Raw genomic sequence first — 27,225 nt, 5'->3', positions numbered from 1 at the left:
TGTGTGAAAATCCCAGATCAGCAGTTTCTGAGATACTCAAACCACCCCATCTGGCACCAACGATCATTTCATAGTCAAAGTCACTTCCCCAATCTGATGTTTGGTCCGAACAACAACTGAACCTCTTGAGCATGTCTGCATGCTTTTATGCATTGAGTTGCTGCCACGTGATTGGCTGATGAGATATTATTAACGAGCAGATGTACAAGTGTAGCTAATAAAGTGGCAACTGAGTATCTCCCACTGTAGATATGTAGCAACGTAAACTGTCAAACTTAAAATATTGAAAATATTGACGTTATCAGCCCATGTTAACCCTTTCATTCCTAAGATTAATTTTTGTGAACCTCCTTGGGACCCTCTCCAATGCTAGCTGATCCTTAAAAATAGGGCCCAAAACTGCTCACAATACTCTCCAAGCGCGGTCTGACCAACATTATAAAGCCTCAGTAATTACATCCAAGTGCTGACACGGGAATACGTCGCCGTTCCTCACCACCATTGGGTCAAAACCCTGGTACTCCCTCCGTAACATTTACACCTCAAGGACCGCAACTCACGACCATCACCCCTTCTCGGGAGCGACTGGGCGACCAGGCGATAAATGCTGGCTCCAATCTCCCTACCAGGCGGCAGTGCTGGGTATCTCATGTTTCCCTGCCCACCTCCCCTTGACGGGGACACACAGGATCACATCCAGCAACAAGCCAGTACCTGGTGCACAGGAGCGGGGAATTCCGTAGTAAAGTAGTGGAGACACAGACTCACGCCAACCCTAGTAAAGAGACCGGTGACGGAGTGGACAGGCAGACGAATTAAATAATTGCGAACTGCAGGTCACACGACACAAACTTTCTCTTTACATCGCGGGCACAGCGTGGACCGTGGAAACACCCTTTACCTGTCTGCGGTAGGACTCATCGAGCGACAGCGAGCCCGATCCCAAGGCGAGCAGCCAGAACGCAAGCTGCAACCATACCGACGCCATTTCTGTAACAGGGCCCATCAGCTGACTTCCGCCCCTTCCAGGCATAGCTCCGCCCACTCTTAAAGGGACTGGCCAGGGAACGTTCAATTTAACCCACTAGTCAGCGCTTGTTAGACCAATATAGTACAGGAAGAGGCTCTTGGGCCACAATCTCTGTAACGACAACGATACCAAATGAAACTTATCCTATCTGTCTGCATATGATCCAATCCACTATCTAATCTGCTTCCAGCACCACCACTAGCAGTGTGTTGTAGGCACCTACCACTGTTAAATAAAAATTCCCCCACTTCACACTTTAAAGCTCTGTCCTCTAGTATTTGACATTTCGCCCGAGAAACAGACTACTCATAACAGGAGGCAGTAATGGAATGAGCAATCAACGTTTCAGGCCTAGGCTGTTCATCAGCACAGGAAAAGGGGGGGGGGGAAGAAGCCAGAATAAGTCAAGTTTATTGTCATTTAACTATATACATGTATATAACCATATAATGTATATAGAAACACAGGTGGAGAGAGAAGTACAAGATGGCAGGTGATAAGTGAGACCACGTAAATAAGAGGTGGGTGGTCCGAGAGGAATGAAGTAAAACGTTGGGAGGTGACTGGAGGAAGAGGCACCTTTTGAGTTGAAAGAGGAACCCAATAGGAGAGTGGGCCATAAGAGAAAGGGGAGGAGGCAGGGAATCATGAAAGTGACAGGTAGTTGAGAAGTGGTGAGGGGAATGGAAAAAAAATGAGGGAGAAATTACTTGAAGCTACCCAGACAAAATGAGGTATTCCACTTTAACCTGAGATGCAGTCCATCATGGCAGTAGATGAGGCCATGGACCAACATGTCAGAGTGAGGATGAAGTAGAATTAAAATGGATGGGCACAGGAAGATTCCACCTTTGCATTAGAATAGGTGCTTGATGAAGCTTCCCCCCCCCCCACATCTAAATTGTAGCTCACCAATGTAGGGGAAGCAATACCAGGGGCAACTCGTTCTCAGTTCACTTGGCTACAAGAGATTCGTGAGACCAGTCTCGGAAATGGTAACACTTAAGAGAAGTTTGGATAGGTACATGGATGGCAGAGGTATGGAGGGCTATGGACTAGGTGCATGTAGGCAAGGGCAAGAAGAGCAGGATTAAATGGGCTGAAGGGCATGTAGTATCTACAAACTCACAAGCTATCTCATTCCTTTTTGCATTATTTATTTTGAAATGTACAAGTTTATATCCTTGCACTGTATCGCTGCTGAAAAACAAATTTCACATCATAGGAAAGTAACAATAAACCTGATTCTGGGTACAAGACATTGGCGAGACCAGTTTTGAAATACTGTGTGCAGTTCCAGTTGCTCAATTTTGGTAAGGTTGTTATTACACAATAAAGATTCACAAGCATGTTCTGAGAACCAGAGGACTTGAGCTACAAGGATAGGCCATTCTTCCTCCCATTGCAAGTATGGGAGGCTGACCATATAGACATTCGTAAGATCATGATGCACACAGATAAAATGTATGTTGATAGTTCTTTCCCTGGAGGAGTGTGCAAAAGTTGAGCGCATAGGTTTGAGATTTTAAGGGAACCTGAGGATCAACTTTCTTACCAGGTTTGTAAAGTTTGGTATTTTTATGCAGATAAAAAATGTGACAATAGTCAGTGCAGAGGATAGGCTGGGAGACAGTACTCTGTGCTATGGAACTAACAAGCTCTGTTGTAATAACACAGGATTAAACTATAATCCATTCTGGTTCACCTGAAGCTCAACAATAGAGAACTCACAATGAAACAAACGGAGGCGTACAGGAGTAAGATACATCAGGTGGTTATGCAATGTTTTAACAGCTACCTTGCCCTCAACATCATTAAGACCAAGGAACTGTTTGTGGGAGTTCAGGATCGGAGAATCAAGGGAGCAGCTCTTGATAATTATTTATTTTGATGTATTGCAATGTACTGCAGCTGCAAAACAAATTTCACAACACACGAGTAAATCTGATTCTGAACCTAGTCTTTATCGAGATGCGAGATTTGTCTGTCCTCAGTGCGGTGTGGTGTAGATCAGGCCACATTGCCACACTCCATGTCCCTCGTGGAACATGTTAAATTGACATCATTGTATTCAACCGTATGCTCCATCCACATGCACTGTAGGAGAGGACACCAGTTCCATTTAGTTTGGCTGTATACAATCTCATCCCCCACTCCTCCCATGAGACCCTCCCACCCCAAGGAGAGAGGACGACACTAAAAAGCAAACGTTACTCAGAGTAATCTTTATTCCATTCCAATGCACAGAACAAACAAAGCAGCAACAGCTGGTGTCCACTGAACCACAAAAAGATGCCAGTGCTGTAATAGCAGCTCTCCTGCCCAATGCATCCCTACAGATGAACAATAAATACCAGGGAGGGATCCTTCCCCGTGTGGTTACAGTATGTGGAGGGTGGGTGGGCTGCTCAGCACCGGTCCCTGCAGACTGAACCTATGCAGCATCTCCTTCACCTCCCTGATTGTTATCCTTCTTGCTCTTGTGGCCAGACACGATGTCGTCAATGCGCAGAAGTAAGATGGCAGTCTGCGGGTGGAGATAAGCACAGGTGAGGGGGCTGAGCACAAACAGGCAGTGATACCATGCCAACCCCTCCGCCCGACATAACCAAAAACTAGGACCCAACCCCAGTAATTCACCATGAATTTCAGATTTTGAGATGGCTCTAAAGAGTGAGACAATGAGTCCCTGATCCTCAGGTTCATTGTAACAGTGCAGGAGGGCTGGAGAACTAAAATTGCCGCAATATGACACTGAGGATCATCCCCAGACAGAATGTGTCTTGTTATACTGGAGATGGTACGACTGTAAGTGATTTGTCAAAAACAGAGGGGAATCCATCATCGCACTGCCCAGGTAAAGGAGATCAAAGATGCAAAAAAACAAAGACAGTATGGTAGGGCAGAGTCAGTGTAGGAATGGACAAACCTATTTTTTGGCCAATTTAAGCACCATCAGATTAAAAACAGAGGGCAAAGGACATATGAATGTTCAGCTCATCTCAGTGCTGAACTGGCTGTGTGGTTCACTTTCTGTATGTTATTTGTTTATTACTTGCATGATTTATTTTCCTCTTACCACAAACACATTAGGTATCTGACGGTGTCTGCTGTATGTTTTTTAAAAAATGGGTTCTATTGTGTTTCTTTGTTTTGTGACTGCCAACAAAATTATACAGCACAAGGGAGAAACAGTTCTAAACTGGTATGAAGAGCCCAAAAAGATGTAACGTTACTCTCTCCCTCACAGGGAAGCCCTGCCTTCTGGGTACTCACCTCCACCGCAGTTTTGAAAGTCTGTGATTTGACAGTCAGTGGTTCCCAGATGCCGAGCTCCTTCATGTCAGCCAAAGTTCCGGTCTCTCCATTGACTCCCCAGGTCTGGCAGCCTTCCTGCGTGTGCTTTGCCTGCAGGGATATGGAGATTCAACAGTCAATATGGTGCCAGATGCAGCCAAACATAAGGCAATCACAAGGAAGGATGGGGAAGATAGATGAGGAGCAGGTTCTTTTGTGCCAGGTTGCATATAATCCCATGCTTTAGGAAAGTGGCCAGAAATAAAACTATTTTTCAGTATGCAGACTCATTTCTCCAGGATAAAATTGAAAGGCAGAGACAGGAAGAATGTTTTTTCCCCCCCAACCTCTGTGCAGTGATATAATAGCAGGTTGCAAGATTCAGACAGCCCATGGCGAAGAGTCTGGTGCATGGAAGAGTCCAAAATGAGAGAGGAAACCAATGGAGACATTTGCAGAATTAGAGCTACTAAGCAAGACAGGCAGTGACTCCCCATTACACTTCAAATGACCACATTACAGGAGCAGCAGAGACAAGTGTGGAACTAGGTAGGCAGGTATCCCTGTCCACAGGAGGTCTATTGGCAGTAAATCAATGGTAGGGATCATCACACTGGTGCTCCTTACCCGAAGCGAGGTGAGCAAGCGGATGGTGCTTGCCCCACAGTTCTGGATGAGTGTCCTGGGGATGACCTCCAGAGCATTTGCCACTGCACGATAGGGCCATTGCTGCACTCCCGTCATGGTTTTAGACTTCTCAATCAGTGTGTGTGCCACGGCCATTTCCACTGCCCCACCACCAGGCACTAGCCGTGGGTCCAACAGCACATTGCGAGTGACCTGCATGGCGTCCTGCAAGTTACGCTCCACCTCCTGAAACAGAAGCGGACATTGAGCCAACACGTACACAGATAGGATGAATGCAAGCAAGCTTTTTCCACTGATATTGGGTACAACTGGAATTAGAGGTCTTAGGTTAAGGGTGAAAGGTGAAATATTTAAGGGGAATCTGAGGAGGAACTTCTTCACTCAGAGGGTGGCGAGTACGTGGAATGAACTGCCAGTGGAAGTTGCGGATGTGGGTTAGATTGAAACATTTACCAGAAGTTTAGATACATACATGGATGAGTGGGGTATAATCATTGCGACCAGGCAGAATAATAGCTTGGCCAAAGGGCATGTTTCTGTGCTGTAGTACTCTATGACTATGACAACAGAACCATAAATCACGATCCTCACCGGCTGCCCCACAGCACACGATACTTAAACTTCAGATCCACACAGAGCCCTAACCACACGCAGATCCCTGTACCTCTCGTCACCCCATCCTCCTGTTACAGATTTGTACACCCCGAAGTCAGAGCACCGCACCACTGAAACAGGTCCTTCCGCTTATCTAGTCCAGGTCAAACAAGCTCAAATCCCCAATCCCACTTCAATCATTATTTCTATTTATTTGTAATAAAATTTAGATACACAGCATAGTAACAGGCCCTCCTAGCCCAACAAGCCTGTGCTCCACATTACACCAGTGTGACCAATTATCCTACTAATCTACACATCTTTAGACAGAGAGAAAACCGGAGCACCTGGAGGAAATCCACATGGTTACAGGGAGAACATACAAATTCCTTGTATGGGAATTGAACTCAGGTTGCTGAGGCTGTAATATCATTACACTAACCATGCGGCCTCCACTTCAAACACAAACCCTAGTTGCAACTTCACATCAACACTGTCAGAGAACATTTGCGCGTGGAACACTTGCTTACCGCCAGAATGTCCTTGCTTGCTCCACGCAGGAGAATGGTGCAAGCTTTGGGGTCTTTGCATTCAGTGACAAACGCAAAGTACTCATCACCTATCTTCTTGACCTCAAACAGCCCTGCACCAGTGCCAATATCTTCCTCGTGCAACTCATCTGTGCGGCTGACAATACGAGCACCACACGCCCTGAAAAACAAGCAGCATGCATTGAGGTACAAAGTGTCTACATGCAGGCAAGTTCAAATTTACCGTTTAAATTCAAAGCTTTGGGAAAGGCATAGTAACTGGCATTAACGCTGGCTGAAAAGTGGTTGAATCAAGAGATGGATTTACGGAAACAAGGGTGACTGGTGGTGGTGGTGGTGGTGGTGGGGGGGGGGGGGGGGGGGTTGTTAAAAAGCTCCGAAATGGCATAAGGCAGTGAGCCCAATCATAATTTCAACAATGTATGTGCAAAAAAAAAATTAATTCTAATCTCTCGTTCAACCCAAGACGTATTTCATTGTGGATTGCTCCCCGCATTTCATGCTGCCAAGGACACAACTACTGACAAATCAAGTCAGTACAAATTACAAAGGCAAGTGATGCACAAAGCAGTATTGTTCATACTTCAAGTACAGAAGCAAGAGGCCCAGTGGGTCTTTGAATTATTTCCTCCTACACAATTTGAATTAGCTGTATGTGGCAGAAGCAGCTTATTCATTCCAAGTAGCCCAGCGTACCTGGCAATCCTGTTGCTGTCACTCTTTCTGATACGACGGATTGCAGAGATATTTGCCTTCATGAGGTAATGAAGTGCTAGGTCTGAAAGGCAAATGGAGACCAAAAATGAAGGTGTGCCCTACAACTTTTTTTAAAAGCTCCCCAAAATGCACCAAAATGAGATCCCTGAAAGTAAAATATAAATATGTTACCATATTCAAGATTGATTTACTTGCAGGGCTTTTACAGGAATGCAACAGAATTTTACAGGAAAAATATAAACACTGGCAAACAACCCATGTGTTAAAAGACAAACTGCAAATAAAATACTGACGTGAGTTTTGTAAAGAGTCCTTGAAACTGATTTGCAGGTCATAGAATCAGTTCACAGCAGTGGTGTGAGGTTATGCTCACCAGTTCAAGAGCCTAATAGTTGAGGGGTAAATTAACTGTTCTGGAACCTCTGGACCAACTCCTTCTGTACCTCCTACCTGATGGTAGGAGCGAGAAGAGAACATGGGGAGGGGGGGCGGGTATTTGATAATGGATATTGCTTTCTTTGTGCTTAGTGGAGGGGAGGACTTTGCTTGTAATGGACTAGCTGTATCCACCAGTTCTCTGAAAGACTGAACTAATGAATGATTTCACTGCATCCGTCTCCAGGCTAGCACAAGCAGACAGAATCCAGGTTATATCTGTCACTGGCGCCTAACGGCGACTCCTTCGCTTGCATCTTCAGAAACAGCTCTATTTCCATATTTAATACCTCTATTTTTCCCTTTCAGGGTTCATTTGAAGATCCTGACCTGGACTTAGATGCTGACTACGGGAATGGGACCTGTTCTCGGGGTTTCACGAACGGCCGTTGTTCTGCACGCCAAAAGCTCAGCCTAAGAGCTTTGCTCACATTCAGAAGATCAAGATTTTGTGGCTCTGGAGACAGGGGGATTTAGAGGTCAATGCCTCTGCAGGAGATCAGTGCGTCATTGGAGAAGGAACATCTTTGGCTGTGTGCCCAGGGACCTGAGATCTTTGGGCACAGAGCTCGGAAAAAAGTAACACAACTGACTTTTGCCATTGTAAACCAGCAAGTTGTTTGTTATCTCTCCCCCCTCGCTGTGAAACGGAGACACCTCTTTCTCCCTTATTACGGCAGGAGAGAGCCTGTGGCATGTCGAATACCAGGAGAACAAGTAGTCTTTGGGTACTGCACGTCAGTGTCTTTGCTCATGCTTGAGTGCTCCGTGGCAGGTGCCGGTGCTGTTTTTTGCCGGTGTGGAGGATTGTTGCTTACTGCCACTAACGCACAGGAGGAAGGGGAGCTGGGCGATGGGGGGTACTTTGAGGTTCTAACATTTAGCTGTCATTCATTCTTTGGGGACACTCCTCTCTTTTCCTGGATGGTTGTGAAGAAAAAGCATTTCAGGATGTATACTGTATATGTTTCTCTGACATTAAATGTACCTTTGAAACTCAAAATAGTTACACACATCGACTCTCATGCAAACTCAGATTTATCACAATTACATTGAAATGCATCGTTTGCGTTAACAATCTGCACTGGGAGCAGCCTGCAAGTGTAGCCATACATTCAAGTGCCAATAAAGCAAGCCCACCAATGATCAACATCACTTTTCTAAACCCTCTGCAGCTGCAATATTGAGAGAATTCTATTGAAGGAATTGTAAGCCATGAATAAAAATGGAGCTGGTCTATACACATTGTTTAGGATTTCCCCTTACGCACTGTCTACTTGACAACTCTGGTACTCTGCAACAAGAACAGTGAGCAACATTGCCAATTTGAAAACGGCGGCTAACACAATCACAAGATGTCAAGCACCACTCAATCTGTAAAAAGCAGAATTTCTCAGTGGCCACCCATTTTAATTCTTATCCCCATTCCAGCATGGTAGCCTCCTCTTCTGTCACGACGACACCACTCCCACGGTGGAGGAGCAACACCTCATATTCCATCTCGGTCGCCCCCAACCTCGTAGCATCAGCGACCTCTCCTGATAATATAATTTTTCTTTTCTCCTGCTCCCCTCCTCTTCTATTTCCCATTTTGGCCTCTTACCTCTTCACCTTATCTGTTTATCATCTCCCCATGCTACGCTCCTCCTTCCCTTTCTCCATGGGCCACTCTCCTCTCATTCCTCCTCCCGCCCTTTACCTTTTCCACCTCCCAGCTTTTTACCTCACTCTTCCCCCCCCCACCCCAACCAATATGGCTCATCCATCACCTTCTAAGCTTGTCCTCCTTCCCCTCATCTCACCCTTTTATTCTGGCATCTTCCTCTTCTTTTCTTGATGGTCTCAACCCAAAATGGCAACTGTTTATTCCTTTCCACAGCTGCTGCCTGATCTGCTGAGTTCCTCCAGCATTTGTGTGTTACTCAAAATGAGAATGTTTGCAGGGCTTGTCCCACACAGAGCTCTGTCACATGTCCATGCAATACCAAGAGCTGTTAGATTCAATGAGCACGATGTCCCAAGGAAGATACTGGGACAATATGGTGAGGATATCCACCGTGTGGTCTACTTGACCTCGAACACCACGTTACACACACATTACCTGAGATGCCCTTCTCTGTGAAGAGGAGGTCAGGTTTCAGACGGATGATATCCTCACAGATTTGCTGAATGTATTCTTCTTCCATCTGCAAGATGCGAGTGAAGTCCTCCTCACGAGTGATCTCAATGTCAGTCTGAAACAGAAGATTGCCGAGAGAGCAAGGTAAAAAATATCCCAAACAACAGCCCACACACCCAATGTCTGGGGAGATCAAAACCGCAGTGGTGGTGGGGGGGGGTTCAGATGTACGAACTCTGGAGAATACCAAGTCCATGTAAACAGACAGCCATACGATCTTCAATGTTCTGCACTACCATTCAATACAATCATGAGTGGTCTATTTCAACATCATCGCCTGCCATAACCCCCACTCCTCTAATACCCAGAGTTGATCCTCCTCGGTTTTGCAGGCACATCTTCGAAATCCTCTGGGTCAGAGGACTTCAAAACTAATCACACTGATGAAATATTTCAGCTGTCCTATGTGGCCAATCCCATTGGAGACTCACCCTTCAATTAGGTGAAGCAGAATCAGATTTAATATCACTGGCACACATCATGAAGTTTGTTATCTTAGCATCAAATTAATGCAATACATAATATAGAAAAAAAGTAAATCAATTACAGTAAATATTATACAGTGGTACTAGAAAGTTTATGAACCCTTTAGAATTCTCCATTTCTGCATAAATGACCTAAAATATGTTAACTTAATACAAGTCCTAAAACTAGCTAAAGAGAGCTCAATTTAATAACAAAATTATACTTGTAAATTTAATTATTGAGAAAAATGGTCCAATATTACATGTATTTGTTGGAAAAAGTATGTGAATCTCTAGGATTATCAATTCATTTAAAGGGAAAATTAGAGTCAGGTGTCTCAATCAATCAGGTGTGAGTGTGGGAGGCCCTGCCCTATTTAAAGAACATATACCTGGGTCTTCACTATCAAAGTCTGATCTTCACCAGTTTTTTTTGAATAGTGTGCCTCAAGAGATTTGAGGATCTCAGAAAAAGGTTGTGATGCTCACCAGGCTGGAAAAGGTTAAAAACGATTTCTAAAGAGTTTCGGCTCTAGCATTCCACAGTCATATATGGTGTACAAATGGAAGAAATTCAACAACTTTGTTATTCTACTCTACCGAGAAGTGCTTAATCAACAAAAATAACTCCAAGAGCAAGGCTTGTAATATTCCAGGAAGTCACAAAGAACCCCAAGGTAACAACATCTAAGGAGTCACAGGTGTCTCTTGCATCAACTAGTATCAGTATTCATGAGTCTATCATCAGTTGAATAATGGTGTGCATGGCAGGATTGCAAGGAGAAAGCCACTACGCTCCAAGAACATTGCTGCCTGTCTAAAGTTTACTAAAGGTCATGTGGATAAACCAGATGGCTACTGGAAGAATGCTCTGTGGATGGATGAGCCCAAAATAAAACTTTTAAGCTTAAATGAGAAATGTTACATTTAATTTAAAAAATAGTGCATTCCAGCACAAGAACTTCATTCCAGCTGTGAAACATGATGGTGGCAGTGTCATGCTTGGGCCTGCTTTACTGCATCAGAACCTGGATGGCTTGTCATCATTAATGAATCTTTGAATTCTGAATTGTACCAGCAAATTCTACAGGAAAATGTCAGGGTATCAATCCGTGAACTGAAGTTCAAGAGAAAGTGGGTCATGAAGCAAGACAATGACCCTAAACACATATCAGTTTACCGAAGAAACGTTAAAGCAGAAGAAATTTCATGTTTTGGAATGGTCAAGTCAAAGTCTTGACCTCAATCCTATAGAAATGTTATGGAAGGACCTGAAGCAAAAAGTTCACATAAGGAAGCCCAACATCCCAGAACTAAAGCAGCTTTTTAAAGGAGGAATGGCCTAAAATTCCTCCAAGACAATGTAAAGGGCAAACAGTTATTGAAAACATTTGGTTGAAGTTATTGCTGTACAAAGGGATCACTCCAGTTACTGAAAGCAAAAGTTCACATACTTTTTCCAACAAATAAATGTAATATTGGATCATTTTTCTCAATAAATAACACAAAAACCATTATATTTGTTTTATTTACTTAATTGAGTTCTCTTTCTAGTTTTTGGACTGAGGTGAAGATCTGATCACATCGTAGGTCATTTTTGCAGAAAGTGAGAAAATTCTACAGGGTTCAAACTCTTCAGCACTGCCATAATAATAATTAAATTAAAAGTAGTGCAAAAACGTGGTCAATGTCTGTATAGGAACTTGAATAGCAGAGGGGAAGAAGCTGTTCCTGAATCGCTGAGTGAGTCCTTCAGGCACTTGCATCTCTTTCCTGACAGTAACAATGAGGAGAGGGCATATCCTGGGGAGAGGGTCCTTAATAATGGACGCCATACTGCTGAAGATGTCCTGGATACTGTAGAGGGTGGTTGAAAAATTTTACAACTTCCTGTAGTCTTTTTTTGAAAGAATACTTTATAGAAGTTTGAGCATCTTAGGTGACAAACCAAATCTCCTCAAACTCCTAATGAAATATAACAACTAGCTTGCCCTCTTTATAGCTGCACTGATACGTTTGGACCAGGTTAGATCCTCAAGAGATCTCGACCCTTGAGAACTTAAAATTGCTCATTCTCTCCATTTCGGATCCATCTATGATTAGTTTGTGTTCCCTCATCTTACCCTTCCTGAAGTCTACAATCAGCTCACTGGGGTGATTGATAAGTTCATGGCCTAAGGTAGGATGTGAGTCATTAACTTCAAACTTTCTGCAAAATCACTCAAATAGTTGACCTGTAATGAGAGCTGTATAACTCATCTTCTACCTTAGGCCACAAACTTATCAATCACCCCATGTATGCTTCTGAAGGAAAAGGTGAAGGGGTGGGAAAAACAGCAAACTCACATTGAGAAAACAGGATTATTGGGAAACAAAGTCAGTTTTGAATGTGGGAACAACATAATGAAGGTAGTTCAGTGAGTAAATACAGTTCCATATACTAGATAGACTACAGATACAAGCAGGGTCGACAGGACCGAGAACAACTTTTGGGAGATCTTTACTCACGTTAAACTTGGGGACAAATAAATGAGCAGTGTGTGTCATGGAAAAGTAGCATTTAGGCAAGTACTTCAGCAGAGCATTCAGGGATGCTCACCTCAACAACACCTGTCCAACAGTGTTGCAATGGCTGCACAATAACATTACAGTCAGACTAGTCTAAACTCCTGTCAAACTACAGGATTGATCTGTAATTACCCACTCTGCAGTAAAGGAGAATTTTACACTAGTTTCATGTTCCAGCCACGGCTCCAGTTTAAAAAGCTGATTTAAGCACCAAGACAGATTAAGGCTTTGATATCAAGGGCAGTGGAAGCGCTCACTACCCTGTGAGGTTTACTCGCCTCAGCATTGAACTGACTCTTCAGCTGCAGCCATTGACACTAGCTTCAGCATTGAACCTGGCTCCGTGACTGTTGACTTACTTTCAGGGACTCTTCGTTTCAGGTTCTACGCATTGTTTGTTTATCTTAAAAATATTTTTGCATGATTTCTTCTTTCTTTTACGCACATTGGATGTACGGCGGTCACCGTGATGTAGGGTTTTTCATGAATTCTATTGTGTTTCTTTGTTTTGTGGCCATCTGCAAGATGAATCCTAAGGTTGCATATGGTATACATTTATTACCGATGCACTGTGAACAGTGGTATCAGCACAGACGTAGTAGTACAAGTCAAGAGACTACAACACTAGTGTCATACCTGGCTCTCCCCTTTCTTGTACTCCAGTGAGCAGTCCAGGAGCACAATGCGGGGGTTCTTGATATGCCTGCGCATGCGGGGGTGTGTGACATCCTTGTTCAACATCACGCCTCGGAGCACACATGAATCATGAACAAAACCACCAGGAACCTGTTAACATAAAACAATGAAATTGCCAACAAGAACAAAGTAACATCCCTGCATGACTCCTAGAACAACCAAGGAGACAAAGCCAACTGAATAGTCTGATATTAACAACATTTTTAATGCTCTCTCCCATGCTTGACCTGCCAAGTTATTGGAGCAATTTGTGTTTTGTTTTTGCTGTCAGCGGAACTGGAACCCAGGACCTACCTCTAGAACATAGGACAGTACAGGCGCTTCAACCCACAATGTTGTGCAGACCCTTTAACCTATTCCAAGATCAATCTAAGCTTTCCCTCCTGCAAAGCCCTCCAAGAGTTTCTTAAACACCCCCAACAGCCTCTACCAGCACCTCTGGCAGTGTGACCTATGCACCCATCACTATGTAACAAAAACCTACCTCCAACACCCCTCATACTCACCCCCAATCACCTTAAAATTATGCCTGGTTATATTAGCCATTTCTACCCTGAGGAAAAAAAGTGTATGGCCATCCACTTGATCTGTGCTTCTTAAAACACATCCATCAAGTCTCCTCTCACTTTCCACTCCAAACAGACAAGCCTTAGTTTGCTCAACCTATCCTCATAAGACATGCTCTCTAATCCAGACAGCATCCTGGTAAACCTCGTCCTGCATCCTCTCTAAAGCTTCCACATTCTTTCCACAATAAAGTGACCACAACCAAGTGCTTTCTAACCAGGGTTTTATAGAGCTACAATATTACTTCATGGCTCTTGAACTTAACCCAGCCCCCGTATGAAGGCCAATATATCACATTCCTTCTTAACCACCCAATCAACTTACTTACATGGCAAATCTGGTTCCAGGCCTATCAACTTTTCATCTTGGATCACAAAAGGACAGTGCCCCAGACACTAACTATCCATGGACAGAGGAGAACTTAATCTTACCTTCTCAACTTTGGCATACTTCTTAATGTCAATCTCCTTGCGGCCATTTTCTTCCATCTGCACAGTCTTCACAGCATCAAGTGCAATGCTACAGGCCAGGTCAACCTGTAGATTGTTCACCTTGGTGTTGATTGCACTGTTGATAATCTTCAGCATCAGGTCACGGTTATTGATGTCAACAGTAGTGCTGCCAACAGAAGAAAAGCTTTAAAGAAAAGCTTGGCAAATGAGCAGCATCTAATCCTGAAGAAAGTGCAGTTTAACATGAAGAATAAAGCAATCTTAATTATTAAAAATTCAAGTTCTCAATACAATGAAAGCTGTTTTCACAAGAACCAAGGTTACCTGAAGGTTTTATGCGATTGCTCCTTTAACACTGATTAAAGCAAGGTTCCTCAAGATTGTCACAGCTGAGGGGTGGGGGGTGAAGTTCCACTACCTATTAAATGTTCATAATGGTGTGCATCTCAAATAAGCTCTGACAAAGTCCAGCTCTTGGCCTTCATGTCTTAGCTACTAAGCCCAGTGGAACTGTTTCTACTGATACAAGAAGGGGCAAAGGTGGATTACTGGCACTTTAAAACCAGACAGGGCTCACCAGCTACAGTTGGCAGCTCATCTAGAAGGAAAACTGATCTCAGTCCTCTGCTGTCTTGCGACTATACTCACTCACAGGGAAGATTTCAGGAGTCAACCCAGAGTCCCTAGGCAGTCCTACGTTCAGTTAAACACTGACTGGCAAATCCTGTGGTGCTCGTGTCAAACTATCAGTTTCTGCCGTCCTTTGGATTCATCAGCTTTGTGGACAGGGAGCCTGCTGCATGGGCAACAGCTTGCTCTCCACATTACACTGCCCTGGATTACGTATTGATTACAGCAATATTTATATCAACCCCAACCAATGGTGGGCCTCAAAATTAAAGCAAAAGAAAGGAGGTCAGTATTTTGGCTCATATTCATGACTCAAACAACATCATGAAAGCAGATTTCTGATCATTTGCTGTACAGTTCTGCAGATGAATTTCAGAAAATCAACTATGTTTTCTCATAAAATCTTAACTAGACTTGAAAAAGCAATTTATTAGCAAACTTTGTGAAAGTATCCACCTAATGCATCTTTTATTCTAGCAGAATATACATCACAGGAAAAGGCCCTTTGACCCAACTCATCCATGCCAACTTGCCTACCTGAGCTGGTTGCATATGGGCTGTTACCGCCTTAACCTTCCCTCATGTACATGCCTGAATATCTTTTTACCCTGATAACATGCCTGTTCTAGCATGTGAAGTCAGCTCTTGCAGCTTGGGTGGTTGAGATTGACAGTGAGATTCAACGACCAGAAAGATGATACTGCAACGCTCCGTGGAGAGTGATGGGCATTACAAGGCACAGAAGTAGTCATGATCAAGACCCCAGCTGTGATGCATATTCATACCACTGGAACCAAGTCCTCAGAGGTTGAAGGTGGAACTGCCCTAGTGCAACAGCTCTTCCACTTTGAAAACTGTCCCAAACTGGTTTTTTGTTATCGCAAAAAACAATGGACAACGCACAAGGTCAGCCCTCAGCTTTCTACACTCCAGGTAAATCAGTCCCAGCCTCCCCTATCAGCCATGTAATGGGCACTCATGTACCTGATTTCTTGCAGCGTGGTAATCATGTCATCCAGCGCCTGGTGATAAGCACCTATGATTACAGAGGGGTGCATCTGCTGCTCGAGGTACTGCTCTGCCACCAAAAGCATCTCTCCAGCTAAAAGAAAGCGGTGTGTGCAGTTACTCAAATATAAATACAACCTTCAAACCACTCCCACCCCCCACCCCCACAAACTGCATCAGAACACTTAGAGTTATAGGCCACATCACTAATAGAGACTGATGTTTACTGTGCACACATACAAATTCAGAAATAGGTTCTACAGTGAATTAAAGAGGAAGTTCCCCAAGATACCACATAGCTGGATGCAGATGTTGGCAAGAAATGTGCTGATGTGGAGCAAGGCACAAGGCTCAAACACATTCTGAGACTGTGGGGGTGATAGATAGGGCAGAGAGGTGCCACACCCAAGCTGCAGGACACAGAAAACTGGGTGACAGTCAGGAGGGGGATGGGGTCAAAGAGCCAGTGCAGAGTAACCCCATGGCAATCCCCCCCCCCAATAAGTATATTGCTTTGGATACTGTTGGGGGTGGGGGCACAGGTGCAAGGCAATGACCTAGCAGAGGAAAGTCACAGCAGTCAGGTCTCTGGCATTCAATCTAGTTCAGTGATTCAAAGGAAGGGAGAAGAGAAGGGGACAAAAGAGGTTAGCTGCAGTAATATGGGATTAGTCAGGGGAATAGAAAGGAGGTTCAATGCAAAAATGAGATTTCTGTTGGTATGTCACTTCCCACGTGCTAGGGTACTGGACCTCTCAGATAGAGTTCTCAGCATTCTTAGTGGAAGGGTGAACAGCCAGAGGGTACAAAGGAAGAAAAGGTTCTGCAAAGTAGGTTCAGGGAGCTAAAGGGTACCAAGGTGCCAAGTTAAAGGGTAGCACCTCCAGGATTGTGATCTCAGAATTGCTACCCATGCCACTGTTAGCAATGCCAGAAACAGGAAAATGAAACAGCGTAACACAAGGCTAAGGAGTTGGTGTAGGAGGGAGGGTGTAAGATTTTTGGATCATTAGGTTCTTTCCAGGGAAGGGGACCAATATCATAGCTGGAATGTCTGCTAATACTACACAGTAGGATTTAAACTGGAGTTGCAGAGGGATGGGAACAGCGTGCCAGAACAGTTAGTGGGGAGGTTGTGAAGACCTCAAAGTCAGGAATCAAAAATGTGAGCATGGCGCTACTTGTGTCTTGAACTGCACATATTTCAATGCAAGTATCCTAGGAAAGGCAGATGAGTTTGGGGCATCGATCAACAATTGGAATGATGATATTGAAGCCATTAGTGGTTGTAGGAGGAGCAGGACTGACAGATCAATTATTCCAGGATTCTGTTGTTTTAGATATGACAGGGTGGGAGGGATTAAAAGAGATGGGTAGTATTACTAGTCAGGGAAAATGTTATGGCAGTGCTGTGGAGAACTCTAGTGAGGCATTATGGGTGGAACTGAGAAATAAGAAAGGTATGATCACGTTAATGAGGCTATATTACAGACCACCTGACAGTCCAAGGGATTTAGAGGGGCAAATTTGAAGAGATCACAAACTGTTGCAAGAAACAAGGTTGTTATAGATAGTAGGTGATTTAAACTTTCCACCTATTGACTGGGACATGTACTGTAAAAAGGGACTAGACAGGGTAGAGCTTGTCAATGTGTTAGGAAAGTTTCCTTAATCAGTACATAGAAGTCCAAATGAGCAAGTGTGCAATACTTTATCTGCTCTTAGGAAATGAGACAGCACCGTGACAGAAGTTTGTGCAGGGGAATACTTATAACAAGTTTGTGATCACTAGATGCAAAGTAAGTATACAAAAAGATACATCTGATCTGTGGGTCGAGATTCTAAATTGGAGAAAGGTCAATTTTGATGATATCAAAATTATTTAGCAAGTGTGGATTGGGTAAAGCTGTTTTCTCGAAAAGCATACTTGCTAAGTGGGAAGATTTCAAAAGTGAAATTGAGAGTACAAAGCTTGCACGTGCCTGTCAAACTAAAAAGTAGAGGTAACAAGAGTAGGGAACCTAGAGATATTGAGGCCCCGGTTAAGTACAGAAAGGTATAGCAAGTAGGAACAAATGATGTGCTTATGGAATACAAGAAATTCAAGGAACACTTCACAACACATGCTAGTCATACTAAACCTAGTTCTGAAAGAAATCAAGAGGGCTAAAAGAAGGCACAAAGTTGCTCCAGCAGACAAGGTGATGGAGAATCCCGTGATGTTACTGTTATGCCCACAGCCCCCTCCTTTGTGAGAATCGCAAGAGCACTAGTTGAGGGGGGGGGGGGGGGTCAGTAGACCCAGGAAATGGGAGAGAGACGTGCCGGATGCCTCGTTCCCCAGCGATGCAAAATAACGCAACATTGACCATGGTTTCCTGGAGACGACGTTTGTGGATTGGGGACTATGCTACATGCAAGCCCTCGAGCAAAGTGGGCTGGTTGAGAGAGAGATTGCATCATCCCAACCTGATTGACATCTGAGACCCCGTGAGGAAGTATAAAAGAGGGTCTGGGGGAACAACCCCTTCAGACGCACCAGAAGAAACGCTAACGATCCCGTAGTAGCGGGAAGCCATGTGCGTTCGGTTCCCCTTTTGCTTGGGAGCCAGTGGCAGGTACCACAGAACCGATGTTTTGAACTAACAACGGGGAACCAACTTTCCCAATTCAACGGATTTGCTTCATAAAAGACCCGGGCAAGTTTCTTTTCTCACAAATCTCTCTCTCTCTCCAACAAGTGAAAACCCAGCGGTCCCCAAAGGCTGAAGCCTGCAGGAACTGAGTGACTTTTATATTTCCATCGAACAATATATTATCCCCTAGACAAACGATCGAGCTGTTTCTTATTGATGGTTATTATTAGACCCGCGCTTTTAGATTGAGTAGTGACGATGTATATTATCTGAATGTTTGTATTAATCTTGTTTTTGTGCCCCTTTATAAATAAAGACTTTAAAAAATAGTACTATCAGACTTCAACGGACCTCTCTATCTTTGCTGGTAAGAGACCTAGTTACGGGGTACGTAACATTACAAATCTGTAGAGTGCAAAAGGATTGCAAGGGACAAAATTGATCCTCTGGAAAATCAAAATGTTAATCCATGTGTGGAGCCAAAACAGATGGGGGAAATCTTAGATTTTTTTGCAACTGTACTTTATTCAGGAGATGGACACAGACTATCGAAGTGAGACAAAGCAGCATCAATTTCATAGTCACTATACAGATTATAGAGAAGGTGGTGTTTGCTGTTCTGAGGTATATCCGGGTGGATAAACCCCAGTGCCTGACAAGATGTTCCCTCGGACCTTACGGGAGGCAAGTGCAGAAATTGCTGGGGCCCTAGCAGAGATATCTACATCTTCCTTAGTGTTAGGAGAGGTACCAGAGGATAGGAGGATAGCCAATGTTGTTCTGCAATTTAAAAATAGGCTCTAAGCATAAACCAGGAAATTATAGGCCAGTGAGTCTGACATCAGTTGTTGGCAAGTTACTGGAAGGTATTCTAAGGGACTGGATATATCCGAGTACTTGGATAGACATGGGTTTGGTAGGTCATGTCTAGAGATTTGAGGAAGTACCAGGAAAGTGCATGAAAGCACGGAAGTGGATGTTGTCTACGTGGACTTTAACAAGTCAGTTGACAAGGTCCCGCATGAGGCATTAGTCAAAAAGGTTCAGTCGCTCAACATTCAAGATGAGGTAGTAAATTGAATTAGACATTAAGTTTGTGGGAGAAGCCAGAAAATGGTAGATGGCTGCCTCTCTGACTGCAGGCCTGTGACCAGTGGTGCACTGCAGGGACCAGTGCTAGGTCCATTGTTTGTCATCTACATCAATCTGAATTAACTGGATCAGCAAATTTGCAAATGATACCAAGATTGGAGGAGTACTGGACAGTGAGGAAGGCTTTCATGGTTGCAGCTGGAAAAATTAGCTGAAAAATGGCAGACAAAAGTGTGAGGTCTTGAACTTCAGTAGGACCAACCAGGGTAGGCATCACAAAATGAACGATAGGGCACTGAGGAGTGTGGTTGAACTAAGGGATCTGGTAACACAGGTCCTGCTTCTCTGCTGTACTTTTCTATGACTCTACAACATTGCTTCAGATCTCTGTAATAAGACTAGCAAAACACTCTTAGGGAAGGTTTCCCAACCTTTTATACAATGGAACCTTAGCATTAACTGAGGGGTCCATGATCCCGAGGCTGGGAACCCCTGTTCTAGGGGTACAGTTCAAAGTCCTCCATTATCACATTGCAAAACAACACATTGTGGCCAACAGTCTGAGTTCACAACATCTCACCCAAGTTTTCCAACCGTGGAAAGACTAATACCAGCAAATTAATTGAGGTTGATGGAGCTTGACCAATGGACACCCATCTCTGTTCGTCACTGACAAATAATGTATCTCTGCAGAGGCAGAATCTCTTTTCGATCCAGCACAATCTTTATCATACCCTGCACATGCACCACAAACCCAACAGCCAAGCAAAAGCCGATTTTAGTGCAATTAAAGTCAGAAGTCCCCAGAGCATTCTACATACTGAGGATGATGACAGAGGTGGTCCCATCGCCAACTTCTTCGTCTTGGGTGCGACTGATTTCAATCATGGACTTGGCTGCTGGGTGCTGCACCTGGATCTGAGATACCATAAAACAGAAGTGAAATTAGACCATTCAGCCCATCCGAGTCTATTCCTCCATTCCACCAAGGCTGATTTAGACCAGAGACCATAAGAGATAACAGAGTATGGCCATTCAGTCCATTGAGTCTTCTCTGCCATTGGATCATGGCCAATCCATTTCCCTCTCAACCCAATTTGCCTGCCTCTGCCCTGCAACTTTTCAAGGTGACTTAAAGAACCCATCAACTTCCATTTTAAATATACCTGATAACTTGGCCTCCACAGCCATCTGTGGTAACAAATTCCACAGATTCACTACCCTCTGGCTATAGAAATTCCTAATCTCTGACAAACTGGACATCCCAAAGCCACCAAAAACTCCTTCATATGACAACCCTTTCATTCCTGGAATCATTCTCATGAACCCTATCCAATGCTAGCACATCCTTTCTTAGATAAGGGGCCCAAAATTGCTCAAAATACTCCAAGTGAGGCCTTTAATCCTCTTGAAATGAATGCTAACATTGCACTTGCCTTCCTCGCGACCAACTCAACCTACACATTAACCTTTAGGGAATTTTCTTTCCCTTTAGAAAACAGTCTACGCTTTTATTCCATCTACCAAAGTGCATGGTCAGACACATCCCAACAATATTCCATCAACCACTTCTTAGCCCATTCTAACCTGTCAAAGTCCTTCTACAACCTATCTGCTTCCCCAACACTACCTGTCCACCCACCCACCTATCTCGATATTGCCCACAAAGCAATCTATTCCATCATCCAAGTCATTGTCATATAACATAAAGAAGCGGTCCCAACACAGACCCCTGCAAAAGACAAGTAGTCAGCAGCTGCCAACCAGAAAAGGCTCCCTTTATTCCCACTGACAATCAGCCAATGCTCTATTCATGCTAGTACTTTCCTGTAATACCATGGGTTCTCATCTTGTTAAGCAGCTTCATGAGCGCCACCTTGTCAGGCCTCGTGAAAATCCTAAAACACAACATCCACCAATTCTTCTTTGCCTATCCCTGGTTGTTATTTCCTCAAAGTTCCAATAGATTTGTCAGGCAAGATTTTCCCCCAAGGAAAATTGCTGACTTTGGACTATTTTATCATGAGCCTTTAAGTACCCTGAAACTACTGAGATCAGGCTAACAGACATAATTTTCTTTCGTCTGCTTTCCTCCCTTCTTGAAGTGTGGAGTGTAATTTTCCAGTCCTCCAGAACCACGCCAGATTTTAGAAAGATCATTACTTATTACTCCACAACCTCTTCAGTTACCTCTTTCAGAACCCTGGGATGTAGTCCATGTGGTCCAGATGACCTTCAGCTTTCCAAGCACCTTGTCCTTAGTAACAGCAACTACACTCAAGCTCGACACTGCTAGCATCTTCTACAGTGAAGAATGATGCAAAATATTTAATTAGTTCACCCACCATTTCTTTGTCCCCTATTACTACCTCTCTTGGTTCATTTTCCTGCAGTTCTACTCTTGCCTCTCTTTACTCTATGCATCTGAAAAATCTTTCAGTATCCTCTTTGATATTAGTGGCCAAGTTACCTTTACATTTCATTTTCTCCCTTCTCAGGCTTTTTTGCTTACCTTCTGTTTTTTTTAATATAAAGCTTTGCAATCCTCTAACTTCCCACTAATTTTTGCTCTATTTCAAACCCTCTTCCGTTTTTATGTTTGCTTTCACTTCTCTTGTCAGCCAAGGTTGCATCATCCTTCCTTTAGAATATTTGAGATACATCTGTCTTGCACCTTCATAATTGCTACCAGAAACTCCAGCATTACTGCTCAGGCATCATCAATGCTAGTGGTGTCCCCTCCTCCCTTGTGCCTCTTTAATTCCCTTTACCTCACTATAACATTGACACATTTATCTTTAGCTTCACCCTCTCAAATTGCAAGGTGAATTTTATATTATGACCACCGCGTCCTAAGGGTTCCTTTATCTAAAGCTCTCTAATTAAATCCAGTTCATTACACAAGCCCTAATCCAGAATAGCGGATCCCCTAGTGGGCTCAACCACAAGCTGCTCTAAAAAGCCATTTCATAGGCATCTACAAATTCTCCCTTGGGATTCAAAAATCTGAACAAACATGATTTTCCCAATCTAGCTGCATATTGAAAGCGTCATTATTATAGTAACATTGCCCTTTTGATATGCCTCTTCCGTCTTCCATTGTAATTTGTAACCCACATCTTTGTGCAAGGACACTGATCCGACTTATAGACAGGCCTCCAAACAGTGGCCTGTCTATAAGTCGGATCAGTGTCCTTGCACCTTTGCAGTTCCTTAACTCTACCCACAACAATTCTACATCTTCTGATCATTATGTCACCTCTAAAGATTTGTTTTCTTTTTTTTTAAAACCAACAGAGCCATGCGATTCCCTCTGCCTGTTCTTTCACAATGTGTGTCCTTGGATGTTAAACTTCCAACTATAATCTTCTTTCAGCCACGACTCAATGATGCCCAAAGCGTCCAACCTAGCAATCTCTAAATGCAGTACAAGATCATCTAACTTATTGATTACTCTGCACATTCAAATGTAACATCTTCAGTTGCATATTTATTAACCTTTATTTTGTTCCCATTACACTACAACTCATTCCATTCTATCTGCCTAAACACAAGGAAATGTGCAGATGCGGGAAATTCAAGCAACACACACAAAATGCTGGTGGAATGCAGGAGGCCAGACAGCATCTACAAGAAGCACTGCTGATATTTCAGGCTGCGTTCCACCATTCTATCTGCCTGTCCTTTGAGACAGTCTCACTACACACTGCTTCTGTTTGCACATCTTCTGTTCCATCATGAGCCCTATCACAATTTTCCATTCCCCTGCCAAATTAGTTTGATTAATTAGCAATAATTTATCCCGCAAGTTCGTCCTCATCTTCTGAGAACCTTCAATACCCTTATTAATCAAGAACCTATCAACTTTCACTTTAAATATACCCAATAACATGGCCTCCACAGCCATCTGTGACAAATTCCACAGCTTCATCACCCTCTGGCTAAAGAAATTCCACCAACTCTGTTCTAAAAGGACATCCTTCTATTCTGAGGCTGTGCTCTCTGGTCCTAGATTCCCCCAATATAGAACCCATCCTCTCCACATCCACCATCGCAACCTTTCAATATTCGATGGGTTTCAAATAGATCACCCTCCCCCCTCTAAGTCCTTTTGCAGATTCACTGCTTCCTCAACACTAGCTACACCTCCACCTATCTTTCAGAGATCAAACAAAGGGTCGGCTGAACCATTAAACAGAATAGTAGGAGACCTTTAATTAAGCTGCTCACACAGAATCCATAATCAATTGGGGAGGAAGGCCAAGCAATCAAACCCGTATTCTCACCTCCAAGATGCTTATGCGCCGTGAGCCAGCATAGTGGAGCTCTGGAAAGAGCTTCAGGGAAATGTTCATTAAAGTCTAAACTATCACCCACCAGCAGCAGGGTGGGTGCTGTAGCAATGGGAGCAGCACAGTGGGGTGTCAGGGCAGAATGGATAAAGCTGAACTGTGTGCACTCCGCTGACCAGAGGTAACTCAGTGTTGATGGAGAAGTGATCCACAACTCCCATGAATCCCACATATCACTGGTGAAGTTGCAGTATTATCTGCAAACTGTTCCAGAGACTATTTATTTAGAGATAGACAGTAACAAACCCTTCCTGCCCAATTACACCTACTTTACTAATTAACCCTCTAACCCACACATCTTTGGAACTTGGGAGGAAACTGGTGCACCCGGATGAAACCCACATGGTTCAGAGTAGAACCTACAAGCTTTTTACAGTGTGGCCACACATGATCCTGGGTCGCTGATACTGTGATAGTGTTACACTAACTGCTACGCTCCGGTACTGTCTTGCCATCCATATTGAAGTTAACTGGAAATTTACCAGCAGTTCAGTGGTGCAGTGGGTATTACCGCTGTCTCACGGCTTCAGTGACTCAGTGCCTGATCCAGATTCTTAGTGCCGTCAATGTAACAATGATCCCCAACCCTTACGACAATATGTGTTCCTCTCCAGCCCCCAGGAGCTCCATATTCCTCCCACAACATGCTGTACTGACCTTGTGTAGGTAAAGGGGAGATTCTGGGTGGGGGTGGGGCCAGTCAATGGGAATGTGGAGAGAATTTTTTTTTAATGGAATTAGTGTGAATGGGTGGTCAGTAGGTCAAAGGGCCTGTTTCCAAATTGTATGATTTTGCTTTGGTGATGTTCCACATCACAGAACAGGTCATTGTGGAAAAGGGAAGCAAAGCAAGTGAAAAACGAGTTTCTCTGTTAACAGGCAGATTGGACCTACCTCTCGCAGAATGGCATTGCCATCATTTGTCATAACAATGCCTCCCATGGGATCCAGCAACATCTGGGGAAACAGAGTCACAGTATTAACTTCAACATGAACCACATACTTCTCAGTTCCCTCCTAAGTGAGGACATGGCTGAAGAGTTCCTGGTGGGCCTTTCAGCACTATTCTGTACAAGGAAGCCAAAGGATCACTGGCCAGAAGTAAGGATGCCAAGGCCCAGATCTCGAATCAGTTAGCTGACAGCACACAGGACTAACGATTTGTCAAGAATACAAGTAATAAGGCAATGAAAATGTGGATGACAACCCTGTCAGCTTATTCCATTAATCTGTCTTTCTACTAAGCAAGTACTCTTATTCCTGCCTGTGCTTTATAACAGCGGTCCCCAACCTCCGGGCCACAGTGGTAACTGGCGCACACCCAGCACATCCTAATTAGCTTGTTTATTTAGGCTTTTTTCTTAAAGATGTGCTGGGTGCGTGCCGGTTACCCCTGCACGCTTCTAGGCCCAATATTGGTCCACAGCCCAGAGGTTGGGGACCACTGCTTTATAAGACTACATCCATAAACAAAACTTACAGCTTAGATACAAAGTCTGAACACAACATACCTTCATCATAGCTCTTGGTCCCAAGCATGTTCGAATAACATCTGCAATGGTCTGAAAAATCAAAGCAATCAGGTGACATACAATACCAGTGTTCAACTTCACACCCAAACCATTTCTTGCATAATATTCCTGTAACACGCAGGCAACCAGTAGATTCCTTCTTTTGCAATGGAACACGCCACTGTAGCGTGGCAGTTAGTGCAATGCTATTACAGCTTGGAGCTTCAGAGGTCAGAGCTCAAACCCGGCATCCTCTAAGAAAGTTTGTACGCTCTTTCAACATTCGCTTCCTCCAGGCACTCCTGTTTCCTCCAACAGCCCAAAGACGTACTGGTTAGTAGGTTAATTGGTCATTATTATCTGTGTTAGATCAGTGGGTTGGTGGGCATCACAGCCCTTTGGGCCGAAAGAGTCTGTTCCACGCTGAACCTCTGAATAAAATAAAAATCAACTAGAGGCAAATTGTCCAGGCGTGTAAGTAAGGGGCAGAATCTGGGGTGGGGTGGGGTGGGGTGGGGGGGGGGAAGAAGAGAAGATTCAGGGGATTGATGAGAACTTAGGGAAAATAAGTTAGCATCAGCATATTTCAACCAGTGGGTTGTTGGTCATTGGGGTCTGAGAAGGGCCATTTCCACACTCACTCACAAAACAATCACAACCCTCTCCCATCGAAAGACACTAATTTCTCAACTCAGCAACAGGCATAATCACAACCACACGGGACCACTGGCTCAGTATCCAGTCCCACCCATGGGTGACGGGACCCACTGGGTGAGAATCCAGACCCGCCTTTGGGTGACGGGACCCACTGGGTCAGTATCCAGACCCACCTTTGGGTGACGGGACCCACTGGGTGAGTATCCAGACCCACCTTTGGGTGACGGGACCCACTGGGTGAGTATCCAGACCCACCTTTGGGTGATGGGACCCACTGGGTGAGTATCCAGCTCCACCTTTGGGTGATGGGACCCACTGGGTGAGTATCCAGCTCCACCTTTGGGTGATGGGACCACTGCATAAGTACCCAACCCCACCCGTTAGCACCCACTTCATTAATACCAACCGCCAGCCAGGCCCTAACTTTACCCACCCTGATACCCCACTCCCTTCCCTCCTCCCTGTTTCCCATACCTACTCTTGCCCCTCACCTTGGCCGCACTGATGTTCCCCTGCTGCACCTTGCGGCCCGATTCCCGCTTCACGTTCTGACCTGCGGGGGAGAAAAGATGAAAGAATGGGTGAGACCCACACGCCAGGCCTCGGGCCTCGCCAATGCCGCATCCCAGCGCCTCCGATACCGCCGGTCGGACCGAGACCCTACACTCCGGACCATGCTCCCTCAGAAACCCGTCGCCGTTCCCAGGGCCCCGACACTTACTCAACACCAGCACCTGTCTCCCCAACATCTCCGCCGCCTTTTGCTCGAACCTTCTGCGCCGGCCGCCGTGCACGCTACCCCGATCCTCCCCGCCTCGCCTGATAGGCACGCCACCTCGACCAATACCGTGCTGCCGGGACTCCCAACCCGCCAATCAGTTTTTCCGATTTCCTCGGGCCGGCGTTGTGCCATTGGCCAAAAGGGAAGAGGATCCGCCTCTGGCTCGTGCAGGTTTGTGCAGGCGGCCTCGTTGGTCGTGAGCGGGTGCGCGCTTCCGCTCTTACTGGCGGCCCCGCCGCAGCGCATTGTGGGGGTGAGGGAGCCCAGACCCCGCCGCAGCGCATTGTGGGGGTGAGGGAGCCCAGACCCCGCCGCAGCGCATTGTGGGGGTGAGGGAGCCCAGACCCCGCCGCAGCGCAT

At 44.7% G+C, this 27,225-nt stretch overlaps 2 protein-coding genes across 2 annotated transcripts in view; both read right to left on the bottom strand.

The window, feature by feature from the left end:
• The window catches only part of glmp (glycosylated lysosomal membrane protein), a 30,981-nt gene extending 29,923 nt beyond the window's left edge, over nucleotides 1-1,058 (bottom strand). Inside the window, exon 1 of the mRNA XM_059980233.1 lies at nucleotides 902-1,058. Within this exon, the coding sequence (XP_059836216.1) occupies nucleotides 902-1,033 (132 nt within the window). The 5' untranslated portion in view covers nucleotides 1,034-1,058. The remainder of the gene's footprint in view (nucleotides 1-901) is intronic.
• A 2,359-nt stretch (nucleotides 1,059-3,417) lies between these two features.
• cct3 (chaperonin containing TCP1, subunit 3 (gamma)) lies at nucleotides 3,418-26,959 on the bottom strand. The gene is made up of 14 exons (XM_059980230.1): nucleotides 26,806-26,959; nucleotides 26,576-26,637; nucleotides 25,428-25,478; nucleotides 24,811-24,873; nucleotides 20,386-20,482; nucleotides 15,813-15,930; nucleotides 14,178-14,364; nucleotides 13,120-13,269; nucleotides 9,374-9,506; nucleotides 6,817-6,898; nucleotides 6,100-6,280; nucleotides 4,955-5,200; nucleotides 4,307-4,438; nucleotides 3,418-3,557 (listed from the first exon to the last, which is right to left on the bottom strand). Exons 1-14 carry the CDS (start codon nucleotides 26,831-26,833, stop codon nucleotides 3,465-3,467), a joined length of 1,623 nt encoding a protein of 540 aa, XP_059836213.1. The 5' UTR covers nucleotides 26,834-26,959; the 3' UTR covers nucleotides 3,418-3,464.
• Between the last annotated feature and the right edge of the window lie 266 nt (nucleotides 26,960-27,225).

This window comes from Hypanus sabinus, chromosome 9, assembly GCF_030144855.1.
Source record: "Hypanus sabinus isolate sHypSab1 chromosome 9, sHypSab1.hap1, whole genome shotgun sequence".
Lineage (NCBI taxonomy): Eukaryota > Metazoa > Chordata > Chondrichthyes > Myliobatiformes > Dasyatidae > Hypanus > Hypanus sabinus.
This window is presented reverse-complemented; position numbering and strand designations above follow the sequence as displayed.

What these genes read in the sequence shown, in the direction of transcription:
- cct3 (XM_059980230.1), bottom strand. Translation starts at nt 26,833, where the DNA reads ATGTTGGGGAGACAGGTGCTGGTGTTGA. An exon ending in GGAACATCAGTGCGGCCAAG is followed by an intron (nt 25,479 to 26,575) that starts GTGAGGGGCAAG and finishes TTGATTTTTCAG; the next exon opens with ACCATTGCAGATGTTATTCG. An exon ending in GACAGCAACAGGATTGCCAG is followed by an intron (nt 6,281 to 6,816) that starts GTACGCTGGGCT and finishes CTTGTTTTTCAG; the next exon opens with GGCGTGTGGTGCTCGTATTG.